Below are 25214 nucleotides of genomic sequence, written 5' to 3'. Positions count from 1 at the left end.
TAGTGTCCCCATAAGAAAACAGACACAGAGCAGAAGAGGAGGTTGAGACAGGACTGACTGTAAAGGACTACCAAGGGCCCTGCGTATTGGGCAAAGCCAGGGACGGACCCTTCCCTAGCACCTTCAGAGGGAACACAGCCCGTGGACACCTTGTCTGTCAGCTTCCTGAGCCACAAACAAATGTACTCGTGATGGTTGGTTGAGGGAGCCCTGGGAAAATCACACACCTTGCCTGCAGGCTGCCGAGCAGGACCAAGGGCTCAGAGATGGTGCCAGTGCCAATTAGTGGGCCTTGGCTCTTGGATTCCTCCTCCTCCCCCAGGGCCAGCGACCTGTCTCATACCCTGGCCATGCAGCCACAGACTGCACAGTGTGGCAGGTCAGGCTATGCAAATGGGAAGCCACACAGTGAGGCAGGAAGCTTAACCTGCCCGAGCAATAGAAGCTTTGGTGGCCTGGAGGGCACAGTGACCTTTCTTTGAGACCCCAGCGAACCCTTTCATACAGTTACCAAAAAACTTGCCTTGGAGAGCCATTATTTCATAGAAAAGATTGGATCTTTGTTTTATTCTATTTTACAAGGACATTTCTCCTGCTTCTATAATGGCAGAGTTTGACAATGTGTCGTACGTGTAAGAAAATGCCATGCAAAATGTAAAAAAACACTTTATGGGCTTTTTGCAAACACCATGACTGTGGAGGAGCCTTGGGAGGTCCAGAGCCCGCAGTCAGGCTTTTGAATTTCTAGGCTGTAGTCGAGGTGGCTGGATGGCCCTGTACCTGACGCCCATCCCGGCCTGCTATCCCATTTCACAGTGAAAATGTGTACTGGTTCCCTTAGGCCTGCACCTGGACCCCGACTGGCCTGATGGAGCCACCAGTCATGGGACAAATACAGTGGAGCCCGTCCACAGGCCATGACTCAGAGGCAGGCTGCCACTGGCGCCAGACCCTCTGTGGCCAGAATTGCAGAGCAGAAGCCAAACATTGCTAGCATCAAGTCTAAGGGCAGAGGGGTGGGGGCTGCAAAGTTGGAAGTAAAAAAAAATACAGCCAAAGTCTGTTTTTCCTCATTAACTCATTTTATCCAGAGACAGAAATACTCAAAGCCTGGCCAGAAAAAGCATGTGTAATTTTCTTTCTTTCACTCTGAGGAGATTGTGTCTTTTTTTAGGGTGATTCCCTGTGGGCGTGCCAAGTGAGACCAAAGCTGACCTCCAGGTGGAGAAGAGCTCGGGGGCTGTCAGAGGAAAGGAAGGGCTGCTTAGCCCGGTGAACAGGGGCGCCAAGCAAAGGGGGCTGCTGGGAACCTGTGAGCCTCAGTTACCTCCTCCATGCGGAACGAGCGGAAGATGTACACGTAGTCGCCTGGGCGTCCCACGAACCTGGAACAATGGGAGGGTCATTAGCAGAGCCAGGATTTGCTCACTTGGGTGGAGACCACCCGAGGGTGCACTGTGCTGGGCTTTGGCCCCAAAGTCTGAGCTTGATACCCCTATCTCATCTCCTCTGCTAGGATGGGGTGCAGCTGGTCACCCAGCTTACACTGGCTTGCTGGCGCATCCTGTTTCTTGGGTCAATCTGCCAGACTTCTGTTAGGATTGCTCTCTGCTGCCCAAAGATCTGGCTGCCTGCAGCCTCTACTTCCTGGGGTGCTCACTGCCCAGGAGTCCTGCCATTTTGCCACCCAAGCGGAGCCAGATCTTCTCAGGGGATTGCAGCTAAGGAAGTTGGGCCTCCCATTGGCAGGGGAAGGGTAGGGGCGAGCCTTGCACCAGATGGGGTGGAAAAAGCTGGGCAGAGGCTGAAGAAACCCTTACCGTCCTTTGAAGAAAGCCACATAGAAGATGGGCGTGTAGGAGTTCACGAACTTCAGCAGGAAAGCCTTGAAGATCAGTCTCTCCTCGAAGCTCTTCTCAGTCTTTGGGACCTCTGGGGGACAGATGAACGATGCCAACCTGCTGCTCCTGACCACAGGCACCAGCACCCCCCTCAGCTCACAGCCAGCTCACAGACGGGGGCCTTGGGCAATGCAGCTAGGCGGGACCTGGGACACGGGCACTCACCTATCTTGGTGAGCCACCTGGCGATGCAGCCGTACACTTCATCCAAGAGGATAATAACCACCAGGTTGATGATGACTGCGGTGGCTGTGACTGTGACCCGGATGTTGGACCTCACGGAGGGAGAGGAGTTCATGGCCAAGGCAGCGGCCATGGAGATTCTGTAGATGATGACACCGAGGACGATGGCAAATGTCACCGCGATCTGTGGAGGAGGCAGGGAGGTATTTGCAAGGGGCCCAGCACCCCCCAGCCTCTTCTGAATCAGAATGGGTATTGCCATTTCCTGTGTACCTCCAGGGCTCAGGGCTCTGAGTGTTAAGCCACCTCAGGTGCCTTTTGTTTGATATAAGAGGGCCCTGCAGATCAGAGAGGCTGTGTCACCAGGCCAGGGCACCCCGCTCAGGAGTCCACATTTACTAAAGCATCTGCTGGAGCCTAAATTCACCAGATTTTTTGTCTCGGGGACCAAGCACAGCACAGGACACACCATGACCCATGCCCCTGCCGTATGGGGGTGCTAAGGGCTGCAGGAAGGGTGCTTCTCCCCTGAGCTGGGGTGAATGGGCAGAAGCGGGGATGGCACTGGTGGGAGTGCTGGCCCAGGTGTGCCACCCCCAAGGCACTGCCCTGTGGTAGAGGTGGTGGTGGGCAGTGATGGTGGGAGGTGGGACCCAGCCTCAATGAGAGCAACCCCAAGGCTGGTCAAATCCACTGTGGATCAGAACATCCATAAAACAGGCTGGTGGTTGCCCGAGAGACTGGGTCAGACTGGGCTCCCCTGATCAGTTTATTCTACCCCTTGCAGGTTGTCTGTCTGTCTGTCTGTAATTCCTTTTCCTATGACCCAACTCAAGCAACATTCAGGTGGGGCTCACTTGGAGAAGTGGGTCACTGGGCGTGTGTCTTTGGAGGGCACATATCTCGCTCTGGCACATTTTCCCCTCTGCTTTGCTTCCTGGCCATCATGAAGTGGGCAGCACTCTCCCTTTGTTCCCTTCTGCCATGATATTCCTGGAACCTGCTGACCATGGACTGCCTCCTCTGAAATCTGAGTCACTATTAGTCTCTCTTTGGAGCTGTGTGTGTTGGGTACTTGGCCCAGAGATGGAAAAGTTGAACACAGTATTATAGCCCTCCTAGTCCCCAACAAGAGCTCCCCTTCTCGGGGCAAAGGTAGGTGGTGTCAGGTGTCTCCAATTCCCTGGATTTCTTGACAGCAGTCAAGATCCCCTGTGTTGTGCGTGAAGAGTATGGAGAGAAACTGGGTCCTTTTGTTGTCTTACTTTACTTGGTTAAGGGGACTTCGGTCCCCTACTCAATCCAGGTGACCCAACTAGCCTCCTGCCTCCTTTCCAAGTTCACACTGTACAGGGGCTCGTGGACCAATCAGTTCCAGGCTCTGCCACCTGTGGGCTCCCATGCTGAGGAGACAGGCACAACCTTGGGGCTCTGGTTTCTCCATCAGAATGCTGGGGATGTCCCAGGACTGGCCAGCTCTCAAGACTGAATGGGATGTTCCTTGCAAAGCTTCTGGTACAGGTGGCTGACCCAGGGCTTTGGGCATCAGGTAGCTCTATAAGGCTCACTTAAAGCTCTCAGGCTGGGCAAAATGTGACCACTTGAGGGTGGCCTTGACCACTTGAGGGATGATGGGTGCTCAGGCGGTGTTGGGATTGAGGCTGAATCAATGTGGTACTTGAGTCCACTAAGACAGCCACAAAGAGTGCACTAATTTAGCCCTATCAGATGAGAAGGTGAGCTCAGAGTCACAGATCTGCTGTCACCTGACACAGATGGCTCAGGAACCCCAGTGAACCAGAGCTCCCCCCACATGGGATCCACCACAGCGTGACTGTGGCTTTTGTCCCTTGTCTGTGTCTTTTCTTTATAGGTTTTCAGAAAGACTCCTCAGTTTGGTTTTACATGATTTGGTGAAGTCCTGGGTTTGAATACAGGTTACTTAAATAAATGTCACCCTCAATGAAATCTGGGTGTCTAAGACCACTGGAGGTCACCCCTGGGTGCCAGGCATGTGGAACCCGCAGGGGCTGCTATGAATCCTGGCTCCATCCCATTCTAGGGATGGCCACTTGAGGAGCCAGGGCCCCCATGTCCTGGAGCGAGTGGCACCAGTGTTTCCAGTGGCCCTGTCATGCTAGGTGCCGAGTCCTCCGTGTGGGCATCCTTCACCTCCTGCTGTCACTCTCCAGAACTCACCATGAAGATGATGGAGACCAGGTTGGTGAGGTAGGCCGGGAATCTGTCTTTCCAGGTCAGCTTCACCTTGTCCGTCTGCAACACGGAAGGGTCAGGGTCACCACCTGGGAATACCAGGGCCTGGACGTGTGTGCACACACAGATGACGCGGACAATAGAGAGACTTGGGAAACCTTAAAAGGGGCACTGAGCAGGTGCAAACACCAGGTGTTCTGGAGGCACACAGGACCTTATCACCCATGCGGTAATGCTGTGTAATGCTCACTTCCTCCATGTGCGGGTGTCAGCTGCCAATGCCACCTGGAACTAGGAGCTGTAGGTCTGGGAGCAGCCAGCATTTGAAATCCACTTCTACCACTGCAGGGCTCCCTTCTCAGGCTACAGGGCCAAGTGTTCGGCCATTCACCACCCAGACTATAACAGTTGTTTTTCTTTTGCTGAATGAGTCAAACAAGCCACAAGCATTACACGTTAAAATGCTGGCTACTGCACAGTAACAGGAACTGTGGGAACATGTGGCTTGGGAAGGCTCTTGGAGCCAGGGCCAGTTGGTCTGCAGGAACCTCAGGGAGGAGCTGGTCAGTGACTCAGGATGTTTCAAGTGGGGCCGTGGTTGGCAATCAGAAGACACACTCCTGGGTCATGGAATGCTGGCACAGACCCTGTCCAGGGGTGGGCGACAAGTGTTAGTGGGGACACCACGAGGTGCTCATGGGCAGCTGTGACACGGACGGCTCAGGAGCCCCAGTGAACCAGAGCTCCCCCAACATGGGATCCACCACAGCCATGCAGGGACACAGTGACACAGGCAGTGCTCTTGGGGTGTGGCGGGAGGTAAAGGAGGCAGGCGTGAGTGTTAGGAGAACACAGGGCAGAGGGGCAGTGCACAGCCACAGGGACTTGGAGGTCTGCACGGTCAGGATGCACGCTGCCCCGAGACACGGAAGTACCAATTTCACCCCCGCCATGGCGCTCTTAACCCTCTGCTTCCACTTGTTTGTTGACTCCTCCGGAACATGCCGGCGCTTCTGAGGGCAGGCAGGGAAAAGAGGCTGAGGCAGGATAAGGCACACTGACCTCGGGCCAGGCTGGGGCCTCTGGAGTATGTGCTCTTATAGGGCCAACTCCAGTTCTGGGTGTTTTAAACAAATCAGAAGGGGCAGGAGACCCACATTCTAAAAGCGCGGCTGCAAGGAAGGTCATGGTGACAGAGCTGGAAGATTCCAGAACACAGACTCCAGCACGCCCTCCCCTCTGGGCCCACTGGGTTCCATCTCAACAGACAGCAGTTGAGATTTCAGCAGTTCAGCACGTCAGAGACAGAGCTCCGTCACCATGAGCATCTCAGAAAGGCAGGAAGGAGCCACATCCAGAACCCGTTACTACACCAAGGACGCGGTGCAACTTTGTGCCATAGCTGGGGAAAGATCCAAACCAGAGAAGCAGTGGCTGGGAGCCACATCAAAGAGCGGGAAAGGAAGGGCCAGGCCCTCTTGAAACAGACGGGACCTGCCTCACCACCATCAGCAGTCTGCAAAATAAGCCTGACACCTAAGCTGAACTCAAAGCTAGAGTTGAAACTGAGTCCTGGGACGAGAGGCAGCTTCTGCACCCCCAGACTCCAGCCTGTTGTGTCTCCGTCCTGAATTCCCTTGTATCAAGTGGCCATGGTATTGCCAAGAGCCATTGCCCCTTGGGAAGGAGTGAAACACCCATCTGAGCTCACCAAGAACCACCTCAGAGCCACAGGGTGACTGTCCCAGGGGCCGTATGCCAACCTCTGAGACATCTCAACCCAGATGTGGAGCTGAGGATGCTGCCCAAGGACCCACAATGGCCAGCTGTGCACAGACAGGAGCACGTACAATGTGACAGGTAGAACTGGACAGATAGCCTTGTTATTTTAGGGTGACGTTTCTGGCTTGCGCACCCTTGAAGGGCACACTGAGGGAGGGAAGTTCCTTCCCAGCTGCAGGAGGCCTGGACTTCTGATATTTGTCACATTACAGGAGCTGGGAGTACCCGCCTTCATCCCCAGATGGGATTCTGTGACTATGACCTCTGGCCCCTTGGTACCAGCGAGCTCTGTACACACGACATAATGACAAGGAAAGAGAGGCCAGGGAGTTTGTCCTGGCCAGTGCCAGAGGTAGACTGGACAGTCTGGGAGCAGGAAGAACAGTTCCCAACATTCCTCATCCTGCAGAGCCAAGGTGAACCTCTCCAGCTTGGTGAGAGGTGAACCAGGCCCAGGAATTCCTTGCTTATCCCAGATCATGTGAAAATATAGCATTGAAAACAGCTTCAATTTGGACAAGAGGTTGGCGACAGAAGGAAACTCGTTATAAAAACACAGTAGGTAGCCTCAAGTGCACTGCAAGAAGCACATTTTTTTCTCTCTTTCTCATAGTCTGTGAGGGAAACAAAGGCCTGGCTGTTTGCTCCGGGACCCCAGGTCACAAACCCTTTCATCTCACTGCTCAGTGTGGAACACAGACAGGGTGGCAGGGTCGATGCTAAATGCACCACCATGCAGACTTGAAGCCAGGTAGTTGCTGTACTGAAGTGTGAGATCTCCCACAGGACACATCAGGGTTTGACACCGCCAGGCCTTGGGCCTAGTCAGCCCTTCCTGATTTTGTAAATAAAGTTTTATTGGAACAAACACAGCCAGGCCTATTTGTTTACCCGTCACCATGGCCACTTTCACATTGTAGTGTAGAGCTGAGTAGCTGGAGTACAGGCATCCAGAACCTGAAATAGTTACTATCCAGCCTGACCCTGGACTATAGCTTGATAAGCCAATCCCGGTCTACACTGCTGCTGAGTACAGTGTTTGCTGACCCCGGTCTATGCTTCAACACACGGCGCTTTACAGCTGGAAAAACTGGCTGGCAGTGACCCCGTACCTCTTTGTTTTTGAATTCTTTCCTCAGCGACTTCTCCAAGACTCTGGCTTCATATTCGGCCCTGGGATGATCCTGTGAAAGACACTGAGTCCAAACAGGGCCCGGCTCACAGCAGGTGTGAGCTCCTCTGCGTGGGCACATGGCAACCAGCCCATGTTTGTGCTGCGGGTGTCCTGCAGGGCTAGTTCATGGCGGGCTGCCTGCCACAAGTCCAATTCTGAGGTCTCCGTGTTTGGCTGGACACGGGCTCAGCACACTCCCCGGCTGGGACCCCAGCCCCAGGTGGCTCTGGGGTCCTGGGAGGATGAGGACCAGCCATGAACTGGCCCCGAGAGCAGGCCGTGGAAGCTGCGGGGGAAGAGACGCAGTGGTGCAGCAAGCGGGACAGCCAGCCCAGAGGCGCCAGGCCCCGGGCAGCCCAGAGCGGTCAGCGGAGGCGCTGGAACGGAAGAGGGGTTAGAGGAGGGAGAAGCAGAGACCCCGGCCCGGGAGAGCCACCAGGAGCTGCGAGGTGGAAAACAGGTGGGCTAGGTGTGGCAGAGGTCCTGCTTCTGGGAGGATAGGCTGTAGGAAGACAGAGGAGTGACAAAAAGTTCCAAACCTTGACCGCCTCCTTCGGGAACCAGAAGAGGAAACACAAAAACAAAAAGATTTCATTAATCACACCGCTTTTCAGACAAGGGACGCATCCTCTAAAGACTGTTTTCTTTAAAACCAGGATGGAGACTGGGTACAGGTGACAGGGAAGGGAGGGCGATGGTGGGGTCACTGTGACTTTGGATGACCCTGCAGGCTGCTGGTTTCACAGCGGTGAAGTTTTTGTTAATTCCTGAGTGCGAGCCAGGCTGGACTCAGTTTCCTTATGCTTTGTGTGAGAAAACCCAGGTCACACAGTCCAGGGGTGGGTGTGGGGGCTCACCACAGGGCACTTGTGCCAGTCACTGGGGGTCCTGTGGCCAGTGCTCCCTGCCATGAAATCAAGCCCTGTTTTGTGGGCTGGGACCCTGATGGGTCCCTTCCCTCCCACTTTCCCCCAGGCACGGGGACTTCATGCCAAGGACATTGTAATCCGATTTCTAAAAAGAGACCACCATGGCTATTCTTGGTTCTGTTTGACTTTTTGTTCTAGTTGAATCTTTTGTGTGTGTGCATGTGTGTGGTGCTGAGGACCGAGCTCAGGGCTTCAAGCATGCTATGTAAGTGCTCTACCATGGAGCCACATCCCTGGCCCTTTTAACATTTTTTTTTTTTTTTAAAATTTTGAGACAAGTTCTCATAAAGTCACCAAGTTGTCCAGGTTGCAACTGAACTTGAGACCTACCTACCTCAGACTCCTGAGTAGCTGGGGTTACAGCTGTGTGCCACCATGCCTAGATCTCTTTGAATTTTTTAAATTGAAACAGCGACAAGGGAACAGCCCACCCAGGTGAAGGCTGGCCCAACCCTGGCCACCAGGAGCGGAGCGGCTCTGGGTTCTGCCCGGGATCTGCCCCTAAAGAACTGTAAGCCTGCTGGACAGGTCTGGTAGTGCACTTCTATATTCCCAGCACTCCAGAGGTTGAGGCAGGAGGATTGGTCCGAGTTTGAGACCAGCCTGGGCTACAAAGTGAGCCCAAGGCCAGCCTGAACCACGTAGCAAGACCCTGACTCAGAAAGACAAAACAAAAACAAAAACAAAAACAAAAAACTGTGAGCCAAAGAACCAGTCACATCAGCCTCAAGCTGGCTACTGTGACACAGGCTGACAGAGGCTGTGGAAGGGAGCTGAGACTGTTTTATGGGCAGGCGACAGGTGTGGCCCAGGTGTGGCTAGCCAGGTGGCCCGTCACGGGCACTGTCTGGTGCTGGGCCCTGCTCTGCTGACCCACTGAGGACCCCTTACCCGCATTAACTGAGGAGGGCTCCTTAACTCCCGCCTGTTTGCCAGGCCAGGGTACTGGAGCACAGCGACGTTAAGCATCTTGGCCCTGGTCAAGTCAGCAGTGGAAGTTCTGCAGCCTGACCTGTAACCCTGCTCAGCAGGCTCTGTCTGATCTGCTAACAGCGCTGCCCTCCTGGAGCCGACACAGCACACCGTGTCCCCAGCAGAGCCACATATTTGTGACTGACTGGCTCTGGCTGGTGGTGGTGAGGACACTGTGAGGAGACAGGATGGGCGCTGATGTCACACGGTGCTGAGACTTGGGAGCGCCTCCCTGTTACAGCACGGCCCTAATGGAAGCGGGTGTGCAGCCACCGGTACTCTGCCAAGATGCTTTTTGGGGACCATACTCCCTTCTCCCTCCCTCCCTTCTTCCTTCCTTCCTCCTTCCCTTTTTCCTTTTTGATTCTTGGGTCTGAGCTACATCCCTAGCTCATTTTATTTTATTTTCTAAATTTTGAACTGGAGCCTAAGTCACTACACTGCCCAGAATGAGTGTGACTCACAATCTTCCTGCCTCAGCCTCCCAGCGGGCTGGGATTACAGGCATCCACTATAACAGAGACTAGCCTCAGATAGTGTTGACTAGGTAAAAGAAAATAGCCCACTGGGTTAAGAGCTAGTTCAAGCAGCTAGTTGAGCTTAAAAGTATAAAACACAACCCACGAACAAAACATGAAAGTTAAAATAAGAGGAGAAGATGAGGACTTATTCTTTCTTGGGTGTCCACCAAGAGCTTTTGTCTTATTACTTCCAATGAACACTGCCCTAACTTCTTCCTTTTGGCTGTGACTTTATTCTTCAATTTAGTAGACAAAAACTCAGATTTAGGCCGGGCATGGTGGCACACACCTGTAATCCCAGCACTTGGTAGGCTGAGGCAGGAGAATCTCCATGAGCTGGAGATCAGCCTGGGCTACATAGTGAGTTCAAGGCCAGCCTGTACTGAGATCCTGTCTCAAAAACCAAACCAAACCAACAAAACCAAACCAAACCAAACCTCAGATTTATATAAAATTAACTGCTCCATCATTACCACACCTAGTTCTTTGTTTCTCTCGCCTCATTCTATATCTTTCTGCATCTCCTCCCATTTCTTCTCATACTAGACATCAAACTCAGGGACACTCTACTGTTAGTTGCCCAGGCTTGGCTCAAATCCATAACCCTCCTGCCTCAGCCTCCAGAGTAGCTGGAAGCCCAAATTACAGGTCTGTAACTCCAGCTTCTTTGCTTTTCCACTCACCCTGCAGGCCATTCCTGCTGGATGGCTATGAGGGGAAGCTTAGGGGAGAGATTCCCTTGTTGCTGTTTCAGTTAGAAAGATTCAAGAATCTCTATGGCCACCAGTGACCGAGGGCCCCTAGTTTTGGAATGTGACTGGGTCCCCCTTGCTTGTTGGTTCTGTCTCCCACCTTAGCCAAGGCCAACTGTAACTGGACCCAGGACGAGGAGGAGAGGGCATTCCTGTCCACCTCTGGGGACCCATGGACAGTGGAGATTACTTCCCACACATGGCTGCACTCAGATGCAGTGTGGTCAGCATGGTGAGGCTTAGCATCCACCCCAGAGCGCAGGGCAGGTCCATGGGAACATCACAATCAAATGGACGGGGGAGGTGCATGGAGCAGCCACCCTGCCAGTGGGGGCATCTGAAGGACCAGGGCGAAGGGTACCACAGTGGACAGGAGTGGCCTTGCCTCGGGCCAGGGGTGTTTACAACCTAGAGCCTCCATGTGAGGCCCAAACAGGTAGCGGGGTAGTGGGCAGATGGGGTGGGCGGGGGCAGGGGACAGCACCACAGCCACTCACCTCCTCCTCCTCAAAGCCCGTGAGGTCCCAGCGGTAATTGAGCCGCATCTGTTTCCGCTTCCAGTGCTCCATGAAGGTGGCGGCTGTGGGCAGAAGGAAAATCAGTCAGGGGCAGCCAGATGCTATCACACCCTTTCTTTTGGCCCCACCAGGAGAGCATGGGCCAGGATCTCCACATGCATCAACTGTGCAGCCCTCCACAGACCCCACTAGGCAGGGATCGATGTTCTTTCATTTCACACATGAGTACACTGAGGCATGGGCCATCACCCCTGGCCACATCAGCAAGGAGTAGGGTGGCCAGGCCTCACGGCTTTGACCATTGTGTGCCATTGCTTTTAGGGACTCCGGGTCACAGCAGGGATCTTGAGGTCAGATGATCAATACTGGGCCAGGGCCACCCACTGAAGCTATGAATCCACACAGGGGTCTGCCTGCACTGGTGACAACTTGCTCTGTGTTCCCGGCAGACAAAGTGGCTCACTGCCACCTCCTCCGCCTTCTGGTTTACACACTAAGTATCCCCCAAAGACTCCCATACTGAGGGTTTGATCCCAGTGCAGCCTGTTCAGAGCAGCCTGGAGAGCTCCCTGAACCCTGGGGCACTAACCTCTCAGCAGCTTCCTCTGTTGATCAGTTCAGGGCTGGGTGGGCCGTTAGAGCTGGGCCCAGAAGGATGAAAGAGGATATGATACTGGAGATGTGACCTTGAAGGGTCTGTCCTGTCCCTGCCTCGACCTCTCTTGCTCTCTCCTTCTGTCTGCTTCCTGCCTGCCTCCACCACACCCTTCTGCCCTGATGCTCTGCCTTGCCCCAGGACCACGCACTAGCACCTCAGAAACCATGAAGCAATAAACCTTCCTCCTCAAGGTCGTGTATGTCAGGTGCTTTGTACCAGCACTGAAACGCTGACTGTTACATCTAGGAAGCCACAGACTGGTCCTCTTAGAATCAGAAGGAAACCAGCATCTCATGGTACCCACAATGGCTTGGACATAGCTGGAGCATCACCTAAGCCTTCCTGTGTTGAAATTTACTTCCTGTTGTGAGGAATTAGAAGGGTGGAAATTTAATCCAAGCATAGCATTTGCAAGGAGAGGGTTAGGATATAATGAGGTCATCAGGATGGGTGGAGCCCCATAAATGACTCTTGATGGCTTTCTGAGACAGAGAGACCAACAGTCACACACATGAGTGCTGCAGTCTCTTGTCATATGATGCCCCGTACCACCTCAGGACTCTGCTGGGAAAAAGGCAGGACCAGATGCCGGCCTTCAATCTCAGACCTCCAGAACCTTGAGCCCAGATGAAGCTTTTTGTTTCATAAAGTGATCCTCAGGCATTTCATCATAGCATGGAATATAAACAGCACCTGTAACTGCATTTGTCTTGCTCCTGGAGTCCCCGTTGTCTTCCATGATGGCCCCTGTCCTGTTTCCTCATTTCACAGAGAAGAAAACCTAGGCTTGGAGGGATCAAGTGGCTTCTCTGATAAGCAGTGGTACCACAATAGAAATAAAGCAATATGTGCAACTGAACCTCCAGTAAAAGCTCATGAACGAGGTCCCCAACCAAGTGTTCCAGGAATTGGCAGAGAGTGGCTCTGAAGCTCTGGGTTCAGCTCCCAGAGGCTGGGTCTGCATGGATACACCCTCTTCACCACGCTCCTGCCCTTTTGCACAGCAAGGTCAGTATAGTGGCTGCAAGGGTGGCTCATTTCCTCCTGGGAACTGGCCATAGAGACAGGAGAGCTGAGAAGCCAAGCAGGTGATGGCGAGACCCCAGGGCTTTGCGGTGAGAAGCTGGTGCCAGGGAGTGGGTGGTGACAGTGACTGGAGGTCTCCAAAGCCAAAGAATCCAGAATCATGAAGTAGGCTTCCCTGTGACAGTCAGAGGCAGGAAGGCACAGTCCCTGAGAAGGATGCTCCAGGAAGGTGGGGAGATGCACCCTGAGCTCCCCATAGGGTACCGGGGTTGAAACCATAGTGAAAGGTTCCTGGAGAACATGGCGGACAGACAACAGCAACTACGGGAGGCTCTCTGAAAGGCTCGGCTCAGAGGCCAGGAATGATGCGGACTAAGGAGACACGAACCGGTAGAGATATGCTCTGCTGACTCAGGAACGAACTGGGCTGAGAGAAACCAACTTGGAATGCAGTCCTGGCGCTAAAATAGGAACAGAAAAGACTCGGTGTGGAGGCTCGACCCCGCGCCATTGGAAACCGCGATTTGGGTTTCCCGCCGCCCGGCGGCTGACTGCCTCCACAAGTGGCTCGGCAAGGAGAGACGCGCAGAAGCTCTGGGAACGGGAGTCTGAGAATGGAGTCGAAAACAGGATGGACAAGGAGGTGTACACAAAAACTGACTGGTGGCGAGGTGAGTGAGAAACTGACCCCCTACCACAGTTTGACTCCAGCGGAGGACTTTCTGGGCTCTGGCAGTCCTGTAAGAGCAGAACGCAGTGGCGACTCCAGCCACACATTCCCCTCTCGGACGGGATTGGTGAAAAGTGCCTGGCCTGCGTGACGCTGCTGGCGGACTCCCTAGGCTGGCCTAACCCAGATCCCAGAGCCTGACGGTGGCCCGGAGGAGCGACCGACTCCCGCGTAGGCTGCCTCCTCCGCGACTCCCTGGTGCGCAGCGGTGGGCGGGAACAACTAGCCAGCGCAATTTGATCAGGCTGTGGCTGACAGGCAGGGAAGCTGGGCCTCCTATGTAAGCTTGCATTTTATAAGGAACAGAAAATATGGGGAAGGGAAGCAACAAAAAAGGCTCCTCGGCCCCCAATCCTGAGAAACAGGCAATAGTGGACACCGCACCAATATTCATTAAGCGCCATATAGAGAGCCTCATAGACCAATTCAGGAATGAAGTTATCAACGACCTGCAGCTAGAAGTATGCAGAATAGTTAGAGAAATGCTAAGCACCACCCAGGAAAAAACAGATGGTGGAATGGAAGAACAGAAAAAGAGGGGAGAATTGCTTGATGGAGAAAACAGAGAAAGCATTGAGTATGTGAAGAAGGTTCAAAGGGACTATCAAGAAATTAAGAAGTCTATCCAAGACTGGCATAACAGCTTGAAAGAAACTAAGGACAGACTATCTGAGCTGGAGGGCAGACTTGTAATATGGGAGAATAAAATGAAAAACTTCTTAAAAATAACAAAGAAACAAACAGCAATAATACAAAGACAAGAAGATGATAAGAGGAGCCATAACTTAAGGATTAAGAACATAAAAGAAGAAGTAGGGACACAAACAAGTGAACTACAAAAGCTACTCACAGAAATAATCCAGGAGAATTTTCCTAATTTAGCAAAAGGTAAAGATACTCAGATGTATGAGGCATACAGGACCCCAGCTACCTACAACCCTAACAGAGAAACACCCAGGCATATAATAATAAAAATTCCAGAAATTCAATACAAGAACAGAATATTAAAAGCTGTAAGAGACAAGAAACAGACTACTTACAAGGGAACACCCATCAGAATTACAGCAGATTTCTCTTCACAAACTATCAAATCACGAAGAGCATGGGGGGAAATAATTCAAGCTTTGAAAGATAATAATCTCCAGCCAAGATTGAGATATCCTGCACAACTGTCCCTGGAAATTGATGGAAAAACGAGGTGCTTCCAGGATAAAGAGGAACTGGGGGAATTTGCAACCACCAATTCAACCCTACAGAAAGTATTGCAGGATATTCTAAAAAAAGAAAAATACAAAGAACCCAGAAATAGTGGCGGGGAGGCCACAACGAATGGAGCAGAGAACAAAATGAAGAAGACAAACTGACAGCTACTGACAGAAAAAGAGCTCAACAGAAATGAAACAGAGAAGATTGGATGATAGGAACAGCTATTTTGGAGAAAATGACATCTTAATAGGTAATACTGATTTAGTACCATCTTGTTTCGAAGTCTCATTTAGCTTTTGTTCTTCTGTCTCCAATGGTCTAAACAGGTTGTATCTTATTGGATTTTATTATGTATGATAGTATAAGCAAAAACCTTTTAAAGACAAGGAGATTATACAGAAACCATTGTTCATTTTCTGTTAGTCGATTCTAAATACTCTATAATGCTGTCATTCTCTTAAATGGTTTTACATTGTTTTGATATACTTAATGCTACAGTATACGAAGTTGTACTCAAGGACTTCAAGGAAAGAGTTAATATGGTAACTACTTTTGGGTCGGAAATATCTGGTGGTGAAACACTATTCTGCTTAAATGGTTATGTTTTGATCTGCCCTGTTTTGCTGTTATGCCCTCTTTTTTCTCAATCTCCACTCCATTATTTACTTTTTTATTTTTATCTGTTTAATTAAAGGGAAAAAAATAGCAGGATATAATATAGTAACCCACTTTGACTTTCTATTATCTCGATTTGAAGCCCTGTATTACTCTCACCATCTTGTTTTTGACTGAGGTTCCTCTATTCTGTTTTGCTGGATAGTATCAGGTTTGAAAGTTTAGGCATCAGCTGAGAAGATAATGAGATTCATTATAACGCCCATTCTCGCTGACTTTTATCTACTTTTGAAGACCTACAATATCTCCAATGTTTTGGTTTTGTCGGTTTTATTCTTTACTGGTTTGTTCAATTGTATTACAACTAATGATATAGGCAATTCTATTAGAAATAGCGGGAGGCATTATGGTAACCATTGTTGATCACCTTGTATTATGTTTTTATATTATCTATTATATCCACCCTTTTGACTTGACCGATTCTGTTCTGTTATGTCACATTTGGTTTTACTCTCTTCCAAAAAAGCAATAAGAACCGTGGGAGCAATGAAACCCAAAATGTGTAATAGTCACTGTACAAAAGAGAGGAAAAGAAAGTGCTCTAAACTATATAACTGCATGTATATTTAAGTGTATAAGATAGAAAATGATATCACAGAGTTTTATTGGATCATTGAACAGAACTGTTTGCAGTATCATTGTTGGAAGGTCCACTCTACAAGCTTTAATTTTGTGACTTGAACAATTATTTCTAAGATGGCAATATGTAATCCATTAACTAGTGGTTTCCTACTGCGCATTTTTTCTTCTGTAAATCTGTATAACTTGTACTCCTTCACTGTTTTTTTTCTTTTCTTTTCTCCTTAAATAAAAAAAAATTAGCCAGTGTGAAAAAAAAAAAAAAACCATAGTGAAGGGGGAACACAGGCGCTATGATTTAGATCTACACTGGCCCCCCAAATCCTGCATGTCTGCAGCAGGGCTGAAGCACAAGAGCTGATGAATCCACTGCTGAGCTCAGAGACAACATGCTGTGAGCAGGCGGGGCCTGGTTGGAAGTGGTCCCTGGGGTGGGGAGCATCTCTCCGCCACCCTGTTTCTCCACCACACTGCTCCCACCTTGGACTGAAACTGTGAGCCATGGTAGATCTCTCCTCCTCTAAGCTGTGGATGTCATATATCATTTCCCAACAATAAGAAAGCAGATGACACAACAGGAAGCCCGGGAAGTGTGGTCCCCATGATGCAGAGCAGAGCAGGGGTGGGAGGGGATGGATATTATCCAAAAACCGGGCCCAGTGGGGATTTAGGCAAATATTACTTTAGACAACAATGTAAAAGCACAGGTGACAAAAAACAGACAAACTGAATTGCGGTAAACTAAAAAGCTTTTGCACAGAATCACAGACCCAGACACACACACACACACGCACCAAAAACCCAATCAGCAGAGTGAAGAGACAACTACCAGATGCGAGAAAATCGCTGCCTACTACTCAGCTGACAAGAGGCTACTATCCAGAAAACAAAGAATTCAAATAACTCCTCGGGAAAAAAATCTGATTGAAAAAAATGGGCAAATGATCTGAAAAGACGCGTCTCAAAGAAAGGCACAGACACATGAAAAATGTTCAGGAATCGTCAGAGAACAGCAAGCCCAAGGCACAGTGAGGTCTCACTTTTTTCCAGGAAGAAGGGCGATTTTCAAAACGACAGTGACAAACGCAGGTGAGGATGGGGAAGAAAGGGGCCCGTGATACACTTTTGGTGGCAATGTGCATTGGCAGAGCCACCATGGGAAACAGCAGGGAGGTTCCTGGGCAGATTAAAGAGGTCTCCCATATGACCTGGCCATCTCAGGCCTGCAGAGCTATCCAGAGGAAAGGAACTTAGTGTGTCAGGCAGATCCGCACCCTGCCACTGATGCACTACTCAGCAATACATGGGATCAACCAACATGTCAATCAGTGGACAGGTGAACAGAGAAAATGCGGTACACACACAGGAATGCTATCCAGCCAGAAAAAAGGATAAAACGGTTTTAGCACAAGGGTGAGCTTGTCATAACGATGTGGGGTAAAATAAGTCAAACATGACATGATCTCCTTATATGTGGAAGCTAAAAGAGCTGAGCTCATGGAAGCAGAGAATGGAGTCTCAGTCACCAGAGGCTGGGGAGGGTAGAGGAGGAGGTGTGGGGACATATGGTTAAGGTGATGGATTCTGGATGGCCAGGACACAGGTGGGTGATTACTGTCAACAGTACGGCATGGTCTTATTTAAAATCACTGGAAGGGAGATCTGGAATGTTCTCACCACAGAGAAATGTTAAGTGTTGGAGATGACTGATAAACTTTAAATATCCTGAGCTGATCACTGCAGTGCATAAACGTAGGCAGACATCCCACGGATGCCGTGAAGATGGACACAGAAGTCCTGCTGGGGGCCACCAGCACTGCACCCTAGAAGGAAGCCACAGGCTGTCACTGCCTCGCTCACCATGTCCCCACCGCTCCACCAGCTCTGGGAGGCTCCTCTCCACAGCCATGCACCTCTCCTGACCTCAGCTGCCCCGAGCAGCAAAGCCTCATCTTCAGGGAGAGGCCCAAGAGGGCGGTGCTTGTGCCCCGGAAGTGCTCAGAATCTTCCCACACTACCTGGCACATTACATGGCATGGTGCCTAAGCCCTCCATGGTGCCAGCAATTTATGGGTGCTGGGTAGTACCATCTTCATAGCATCATGTGCAGGGGAGATGATTTCCACTCATAGGTGCAAACCAGGACAGAGGCTCCCGGCTACACGCTATGCCCAAATGGGATCTCAACCTAACACCATTTGACTCCAGGGTCCACACCTGGATGGATACTCTGCACAGATGTATTTTCCTTAAGGATATAAGCCAGATAGAGTATAAAGCGTGTCGCTTTATGGATGAGGAAACATAGAAACAGAGAGGTTAAGTGACTTGCACAAAGTCATACAGCGAGGCAGCTGGCACTGAATCCAGAGTATGCACGCAGTTAATTGTCTTAGAATGATCACAAGGGCGTCTTCTGCCAGGACGAATTCTAGAAAGGAACCTGGTATCCAGGGTGTGGAAATGATACATGGGCATAACTTGTTTGGCTCAGTTATGTTTACAGAAATAAGGGGTAGAAATACAGACACACACTCCTGTGCCCAGCTTACATGTGGTACCTGATTATAGTTTCTAATAGACTGGCTGTACACTGGCCCCCAAACCTACTCATAAAGTGAGGTTCTCAGCCCCAAAGTGGAGGTGCTAGGAGATGGCCTGTGGGAGGTGACTAAGTCCTGAAGATGGGACCCTTGTGAATGAGACATGTGCCTTTACAAAACGCCCTTCTGCTGTGTGAGGACACAGTGAGAAGGTGACATCTGTGCCCTAGGAGCCGAGCCTTTAGTACGCATGGACCCCTGAGCAGTGGGGGTGTGGGGCTGTGGCCCAGGCTGGGGGTCTGCTCAGGGCAGCCCGAAACGACTGAGAGCCCCCAGGAGCCGGGGGACCAGCCTCCCTCATAACTGCTCCCTGCACAGGGAAGAGGCTGCTCAGTGCACACCCCCTTTTGGCAGCTGGCAGGCAGGGCAGGGTCCCCCGGAGTGGCAGAGGCACAGTGCACTCCACACTGAGCCTGCAGCATACGTGGTGGGCACAGAGGCCTCCGGCTCTTTGCTGCTGGACAGAGACACCTGACACCCTGTGTTCCCACTTATCCCCTGAATACTGTGCTTGTGACCTGCCCCTGGCCTTTTAATCTCTGAGGATAACTGAACTCTAACTCTCCTCTGTCCCCACCCAGCTTCAGGTGACTCAGTGGGGCCCAGCCCAGGAGGGTCTCACCCGCACCTTCTATGTCTCACTCAAGTTGGGACCATCTCGCCCCGGTTTCCCACAACTGGGCCGAAATCCCGTAAGTCCCTTTGTTCTGAGCGGGACTGACAGGCGGTGAAAACCCATTATTATGCTATAATTTCAGAAAATTGATCTCAGCAAATAGCTCAATGGGACTCAAAGCTGCACAATGTGACATCTTATTTAAGGCTTTGAAATGCCAGGCATCCCGGGCAGCATCGGTCGGGAGGCTCAAGGAGCAGAGTGCTGGCTCGGGGAAGGCCGACCCGCCGGGGTGGGGGTACAGATGAAAACCTGGACCTGAAGGGGCTGGGAGCGGGGGATCCAGACCCTGCTCTCAGAGGAACAGGGCTGGAGCTGCTGTGTGCAGCCGTGCAGCAGAAATGGAACAGCTGGAGGGCAGGAAAAAGAGTCAGTGGAAGAGACTCCAGCAGGAAAATGATCCCGGAGAGGGAAATGAATGAGTAATTGAATGAGGGCTTAAAAAAAATAAAATAAAAAACCCAGGAGCCCGGCGCTAATTGCCCTTGACAGCCGGTGTGAGAGGGCGGGGAGGGGCCCTGTCCATCACCATCACCTCTGCGCACACCCACAGGCTGCCGGGGGTGGACGGCCCCAGCCTGCTCAGGTCCTCCACATCCCTGCCTGCCGTTTCTGTCCTGACTTAAAAAGCTCCCTTTCTCCAAAGGGCTTCGTGGGAGTGGTGTGACTTTTTTTTCCTCCAAAATGAGGTACATTGGCTGAATTTGACAGATGAGCATACTGGTGTTTCCCACCGAGGCAGAGGCACAGCCTCCCCTTCCCTAATCCTAAAATCAGCGAGACCCCCCTAGCTACTTGGTTGCTGAGGCCAGGGCTGCAGCAGTGCTGGCCAGCTCCCTGAGGACCGAAGCAGGGCAGTGTCCCACCCGAATTTAACGAACGCAATCACATCCCTGTGGGCGATGTTTCTGCTTGTGTACCCTTCACTGCTGGTTTTGAGTAAATGCCTGCTCCCCCAAGAGGGCACTGAGATGTGACCGGGGCGTAGTCCACTAGGATCTGGGAGGCCGACAGGCCAGGCTGCGTTTCTGTTGATTATCCTGTTAGCTGTGTGATCTTGGGAATGCCACTTAACTTCTCTGTGTCTTGGTGGCCTCATCAGAGAAAATACCAGCACCTCTTTCTGGGACTGTGCGGGGATTCCGGAGGTGGCTGTCGCAGAGTGCTAAATCTAGGCTCTGACAAGTGTCAGTCTATATCGGGAGGTGGTGTGGTTTCTTGAAGATAGATGGGGAAGCTGTTCCTGGTAAGTGGATGCATTTGAGGCAGCTGAGTCAGGAATAAGCAGCTTCTGCTGGGCACAGTCAGTGAGCAACACGGGAACCAGAATAACGGGGTCCACGTCTTGCCCCTGCCTCTTGGCAGGTGTAGGCCGGCGTCAGCTGGGGAAAGCGGCTTGAGGTGGCTCATCAGCCCCCTGGGGTCACAGAACTCCCCGCCTGACCCAGCACTGGGGGTCAGTCTTGCACACTGGAGCTCAGCCCACCTGAGCGGCTGTTTGCTTTGTTGTGAAGGAGCCAGAGTGACAGAGGTCCCAGCTAAGACAGAGCTGTGATCTGAGCTGCAACCCAATCTCTCGGACCCTGTCTGTGTGTCCTCCACAAAAAACCCAACTTCCAGTTTGTACCAGCAGGAAGACGGAAGCACCAGCTCCAGGTACACACAGGGGAGGCTCAGCCTAAGCGTGTCCCTTGTCACACCTCATTCTATGTTTCCAGCCACTGACCCGGGTGGCACCTCAAAGATGGGGAGGGCAATGCTGGGCTCTGGAGAACAGAAGCCACTTCCGGGAGTGAGGCAGAAGGACCGGCGGTGGATCTGGGCAGAGGGATGGTCAGGAAGAGAAGGGACGGGGCCACAGAAGGGCCAGAAGCTCCAGATACACCAGCAGGCACGGGAGGCTCTACACTTGTTCACCATGCAGATTCCAGGGCCCTGGGCCCCAACTTAGCAGGTCCCGTGTGGTGCCCAGCAGTCTGTGTGCTTTTGGTGCTGCTGACTGTCACCTGTGTGCTCCACCTCTGAGCTACACCCTTGGGCTCAGGATCCATCTGGGCTTTCACAAGCTCCCAGAAACCCCAGCACAGGGTGGACAGTCCCTTGACAGTGGACATGTTTGCAGGGGATGTGACTGGGACACCGCAGGGGTCTGCATCTTCCCACAGCTGAGGTAGGGCTGGGGGGCAGCCTCAGGGGAGGGCAGGACTTGGGCCAGCACCCCCAGGGCAGCCTGTGCTACAGAGGAAGAATGCTTAGCACAGCCCAGCCGAATCTCCAGAGGACTCAGGAGCTTGGGCGAGGTGAGCGTGAGCAGAGGACTCTTCACTGCGGCCCTTTAAGGGGAGAAGTCGTGACCAGGGGACTGAGGGGCTCCTTGAGAAATAAAACTCAGGGCCTCCCAGGGCTAGGGAGGGGAGGCGGGGTGAGGCTCCTGTGGCCCGTCTTGTACCTTTGTTGCAGCTGCTTCTGCCGCCCGCTGTGGGATACAGTGGCTTCTTGTCACATGTTGCTGCAGACAAGAAGGTGGTGCATCTCGAGGTGGGGACGACAGTCCCTTCCACAGAGCTCACAGTAGTCTCCGGGAAAGCCATAGCCACCGGCTTCAGGCAGGGCTAATTCCGTCCTAATCACATGTTCACAGCCTTTGCTGCAGGCATCAGACAGGAAAATATCTTGGACTCGGGAGCAGACAGCCCTGGTCTCTAGTTCCTCCTTGTGAGAACACTAAGGTCTTTGCATCATGTCCTTGGTGTCTACTGGATAGTCTAGCATCTTCCTGCCCATTTCCAGAGTCCCTCCCTGGGCCTCACCTAACCACAAGGCCTTTGCACATACTGCTCCCTTGGAATCCTAGATGGTGAGCTTTTAGGACGAGTGGATACATTGGTTTCTGCTTCCCATGGTTTGCCAGGGTGCCAGATGTGTGACACACTCCATCAGTACTGGTTGATAAATGTCTCCTACACGCCAGGCACACCATGGGCACTTTCATATAGGATTTACCTAGCTCTTGTGACACTCCAGTGTGATGCGGTGGCACTGAGGACATATTTTGCTGAGTGCAGGCAGTGTGCTAAGCCCTGCTGAGACAGTGTACCCATGATTCCATCTCGTCTCAAGCCCATTTACAGATGAAAATCAGAGCTTGCAGTGAAGGGGTGGTGATGTGACAGAGCAGGAACTGGAGTCCCCGGGGGCTGTTTAGTGCACACTGGGGAACTGGCTTTCCATGGAAGGTTGCCCTGAATGGTATCCTAGTGGCCGGGGTGGCTTGGCTCCATGAGATGCACATTTATTCACAGACACCCTGTGGACCCCCAGCCGATGTTGGCTCAGCAGCCTCACAACGAAGTAGGGACCCTGAGTGAGGGAGCAGAGTTGGCTGGGGACCCCGTTGGAGATGCTCTGGTGGATCTGGCCTTCTAGCCCCATGTGCCAGGGGCTGCAGTGTGGACAAGGACCGGATGGAGCCCATGCAAAAGAGATCCCAAAAGGCCCCCGACTGCTCTCTTGTGGGTGCCGGAGAGAGCTGATTATACAGCATCTGCTGGGAGACCCCGACCCACACCCTCACTGGCCGCTCTGCCAGTGCTGCAGTGGGAGGTGAGGCCGGGCCAGGTTCTCTGGTCCCTGCTCACCTGATGCCACCCAACTGCACAGGGGTAGCAACACCAGGGCCCAGTGTGGGAAATCAGGGCCACATGGATGTGAAGCACAGCACTTCCACCTCCTCTGCCTTGCTGAAAATTCTCTCATTCATCAACAGAGGACGCCCCAGACTGGACAGAGCTTCTGGAGCAGATGCTGGGCTTTGGTGGACTCGGGCACCGAAGGACAGGCAGGCAGGGGCGTGCAGCCCACAGACCAGCACCTAAGCCTCAGGCCTGCTTGGCCCTCCCCACAGCCATCCAGGGATGGCTGCAGACCTGCCTTGTCTTCCCGGCCCAAACCCACCCAGGGGAGCCATCAGGAGGAGCCTGCGCTGGAATCACAGGGCCTGGGCTGCAGCACTCAGACGCACCTTTGAGAGACCCATTACTTCCACTGAGGGTGCATCTGATCTTCACGGACCGAGGTCACACAGACAGCAAGACACAGAACCATGCACTGTGGTCAACTTCAGTGCACCATAGTGCCTGTGTGCCCACGGGCATCCAGGTGGTAAAGAGCTGGGGCACTTTCCAGTCCCAGGACTGTGCCCTGCAGCAGAGCCCAAGTGAGACTGCAGGAAGCCAGCAGGGCAGCCTCCTGGCCTCTTTCTGTGTGGCTCTTCTGCCACAACTTTAGAGCTCAGTCAAGGGCCTCACACCTCTCACAGGAGGCCCTCCTGACTTCCCACCCTTCCTTCCTATGCTGTCTCTGTGCCTGGCCCCACCTATTAGCCCAGAGGCTCTGGAGAAGAGGACCAGAATCCAAGGATCGGTGGGGACATCACGGCTATTCATTGCCTGAGTCCTAGTCCCCAGTTGGCCAACACTGTGATGAGTCCTGCTTGCAGAGAAGGACCAGCACCACCAGCTAACGAGAAACACCTTCAGACACGCAGCAGCCACCCCTTACCGGCCTCCTGCCTCCTGAAGCCAAAGTGGGAAGCCTGATGGAAACGGGACTGGGAATCCCCTAGAAGAGGAGAGTTTGCCTTGGCCTAGTGTTCAGGGCGCAGGGTTTGGAACCTCCTTCCTTCATTCCGTTACGGTACCCAGACATCTACTTCACAACTGCACATGTGCTGCCCTGTATATGCCAGGCTCTGTGTCGGGGAAGGGGACACTAAAATGAGGAAGAGTCTAATGGGAGTGCAGGCCACTGTTCTGGAGCACCCGGGGACCACGAGTGTACACGTGTCTGTACGTGTGCCTTTGCACATGCCTATGGCTTCGCTGCGCAACCCCAGAATAGTCACAGACTCTGCGGGCCTCAGGTTCCTCATGTGACAACAGGCACAGAAAGCCAGCAGAGAGGCCGTGAGGATCTAAGGAGAGACAGGGTCCCTGGGCCTGGCCTGCAGGGATCACGGTCAGCACAGCCAGCATGGCCAGCATGGCCAGCGTGGCAGGAAAGGCTGCAGAGCCCTGGCCACGCAGAGGACCCTCCTGGGTTGTCCCAAGGGGCAGCTGACTCTTGGCAGGGTTGGAATAACTCTGACCCTGATGCAGCACAGACCCAGTGGTGGGGCAGTCACTTCCACCCCCAGCCTGGGTGCACCCCTGGCAAGCCCCACTGTGGACGCTTCAGACAGAAGGCACACATCACTGCTGGCGGCCCACGCACTGCTGGCCTCGCTTACCCCACAGGGCCATGAAGACAGAGAAGAAGACGGTGGCGGGGTTGTCGAAGAGGTGGCTGGCACGGGCCGTGGCGCAGGCCGAGCTCATCTTCCAGTAGCTGCAGGTCTTGTCACACAGAGGGCACATGGTGATGTTGTATCGCTGGTCACACATCTCCATGCTGCAAGACAAGGGTGGTCCTCAGTCTCTGTCACTCGGATGGGACTCCTCCTGGGGCCAGGCAGGGATGACAAAGGCCCCCAGTCCACACCATAGCAGACAGTGAGATACATCAGCTGGCTTCAGTCACGCTGGTCCCCCTGTGCTGCCCCGGGCCAGCTTCACAGGTGACACTCACGCTGTCCCCAACCTGAGCTTTGGCCACAAGACCCCAGGCTTAGTGTGAGGCCCTGAGCTCACAGCCTTAAAATCCTTCCTGTTTCTGATAAAGGCCCTGTGATGTCATTTGGCACGGGGTCATGGGGCTCTGTAACTGGCCTGCCTGGTGCAGGAGGGGAAAGAGTACTTCCTCCAGGCTGACCGCAGGGCAGTGGCGCTCACAGCCCGAGTTCTCACCGCCTCTGAGCCAAGCGTTCCCACAGCCTCCCTCTCATCACTGGGCACCATTGGAACTTCGCTCAAGAAATTAGGATCAGGTCTCTGCATGGATATCGTGTGGCTAGGGCCTGGGAAAGGAGGCAGACAGTGAAACTGGGTGAGACGAGCTTCCGAGCCCATCTGCAGGCGAGGCTCTGGGCTGAGCACGGTCAGTAGTAGCTCCCTTTGTCCCGGTGGGCAGCTGCCCTGTGGCTCAGCTTGCTTATACAGCTATAATCTGGGAGTGCTGG

At 52.7% G+C, this 25214-nt stretch overlaps 1 protein-coding gene across 11 annotated transcripts in view; it reads right to left on the bottom strand.

Moving 5' to 3' along the window:
* The window catches only part of Ano1 (anoctamin 1), a 164961-nt gene that overhangs the window by 20155 nt on the left and 119592 nt on the right, over positions 1 to 25214 (bottom strand). For 5 of the 11 annotated variants that reach the window (XM_063227673.1, XM_063227672.1, XM_063227670.1 and 2 more), the window contains 9 exons: positions 24387 to 24547; positions 10926 to 11008; positions 7794 to 7805; positions 7193 to 7264; positions 5234 to 5311; positions 4284 to 4358; positions 2067 to 2268; positions 1821 to 1932; positions 1328 to 1385 (listed from right to left, as the gene is read on the bottom strand). In XM_063227673.1, the coding sequence (XP_063083743.1) occupies positions 1328 to 1385; positions 1821 to 1932; positions 2067 to 2268; positions 4284 to 4358; positions 5234 to 5311; positions 7193 to 7264; positions 7794 to 7805; positions 10926 to 11008; positions 24387 to 24547 (853 nt within the window). The remainder of the gene's footprint in view (positions 1 to 1327; positions 1386 to 1820; positions 1933 to 2066; positions 2269 to 4283; positions 4359 to 5233; positions 5312 to 7192; positions 7265 to 7793; positions 7806 to 10925; positions 11009 to 24386; positions 24548 to 25214) is intronic. The other 6 variants (XM_063227671.1, XM_063227677.1, XM_063227676.1 and 3 more) reach the window with 3 other exon arrangements.

Source organism: Cavia porcellus, unplaced genomic scaffold (genome assembly GCF_034190915.1).
Source record: "Cavia porcellus strain 051 isolate PalLab524CR breed Dunkin Hartley unplaced genomic scaffold, mCavPor4.1 scaffold_17, whole genome shotgun sequence".
Taxonomy (NCBI): domain Eukaryota; kingdom Metazoa; phylum Chordata; class Mammalia; order Rodentia; family Caviidae; genus Cavia; species Cavia porcellus.
This window is presented reverse-complemented; position numbering and strand designations above follow the sequence as displayed.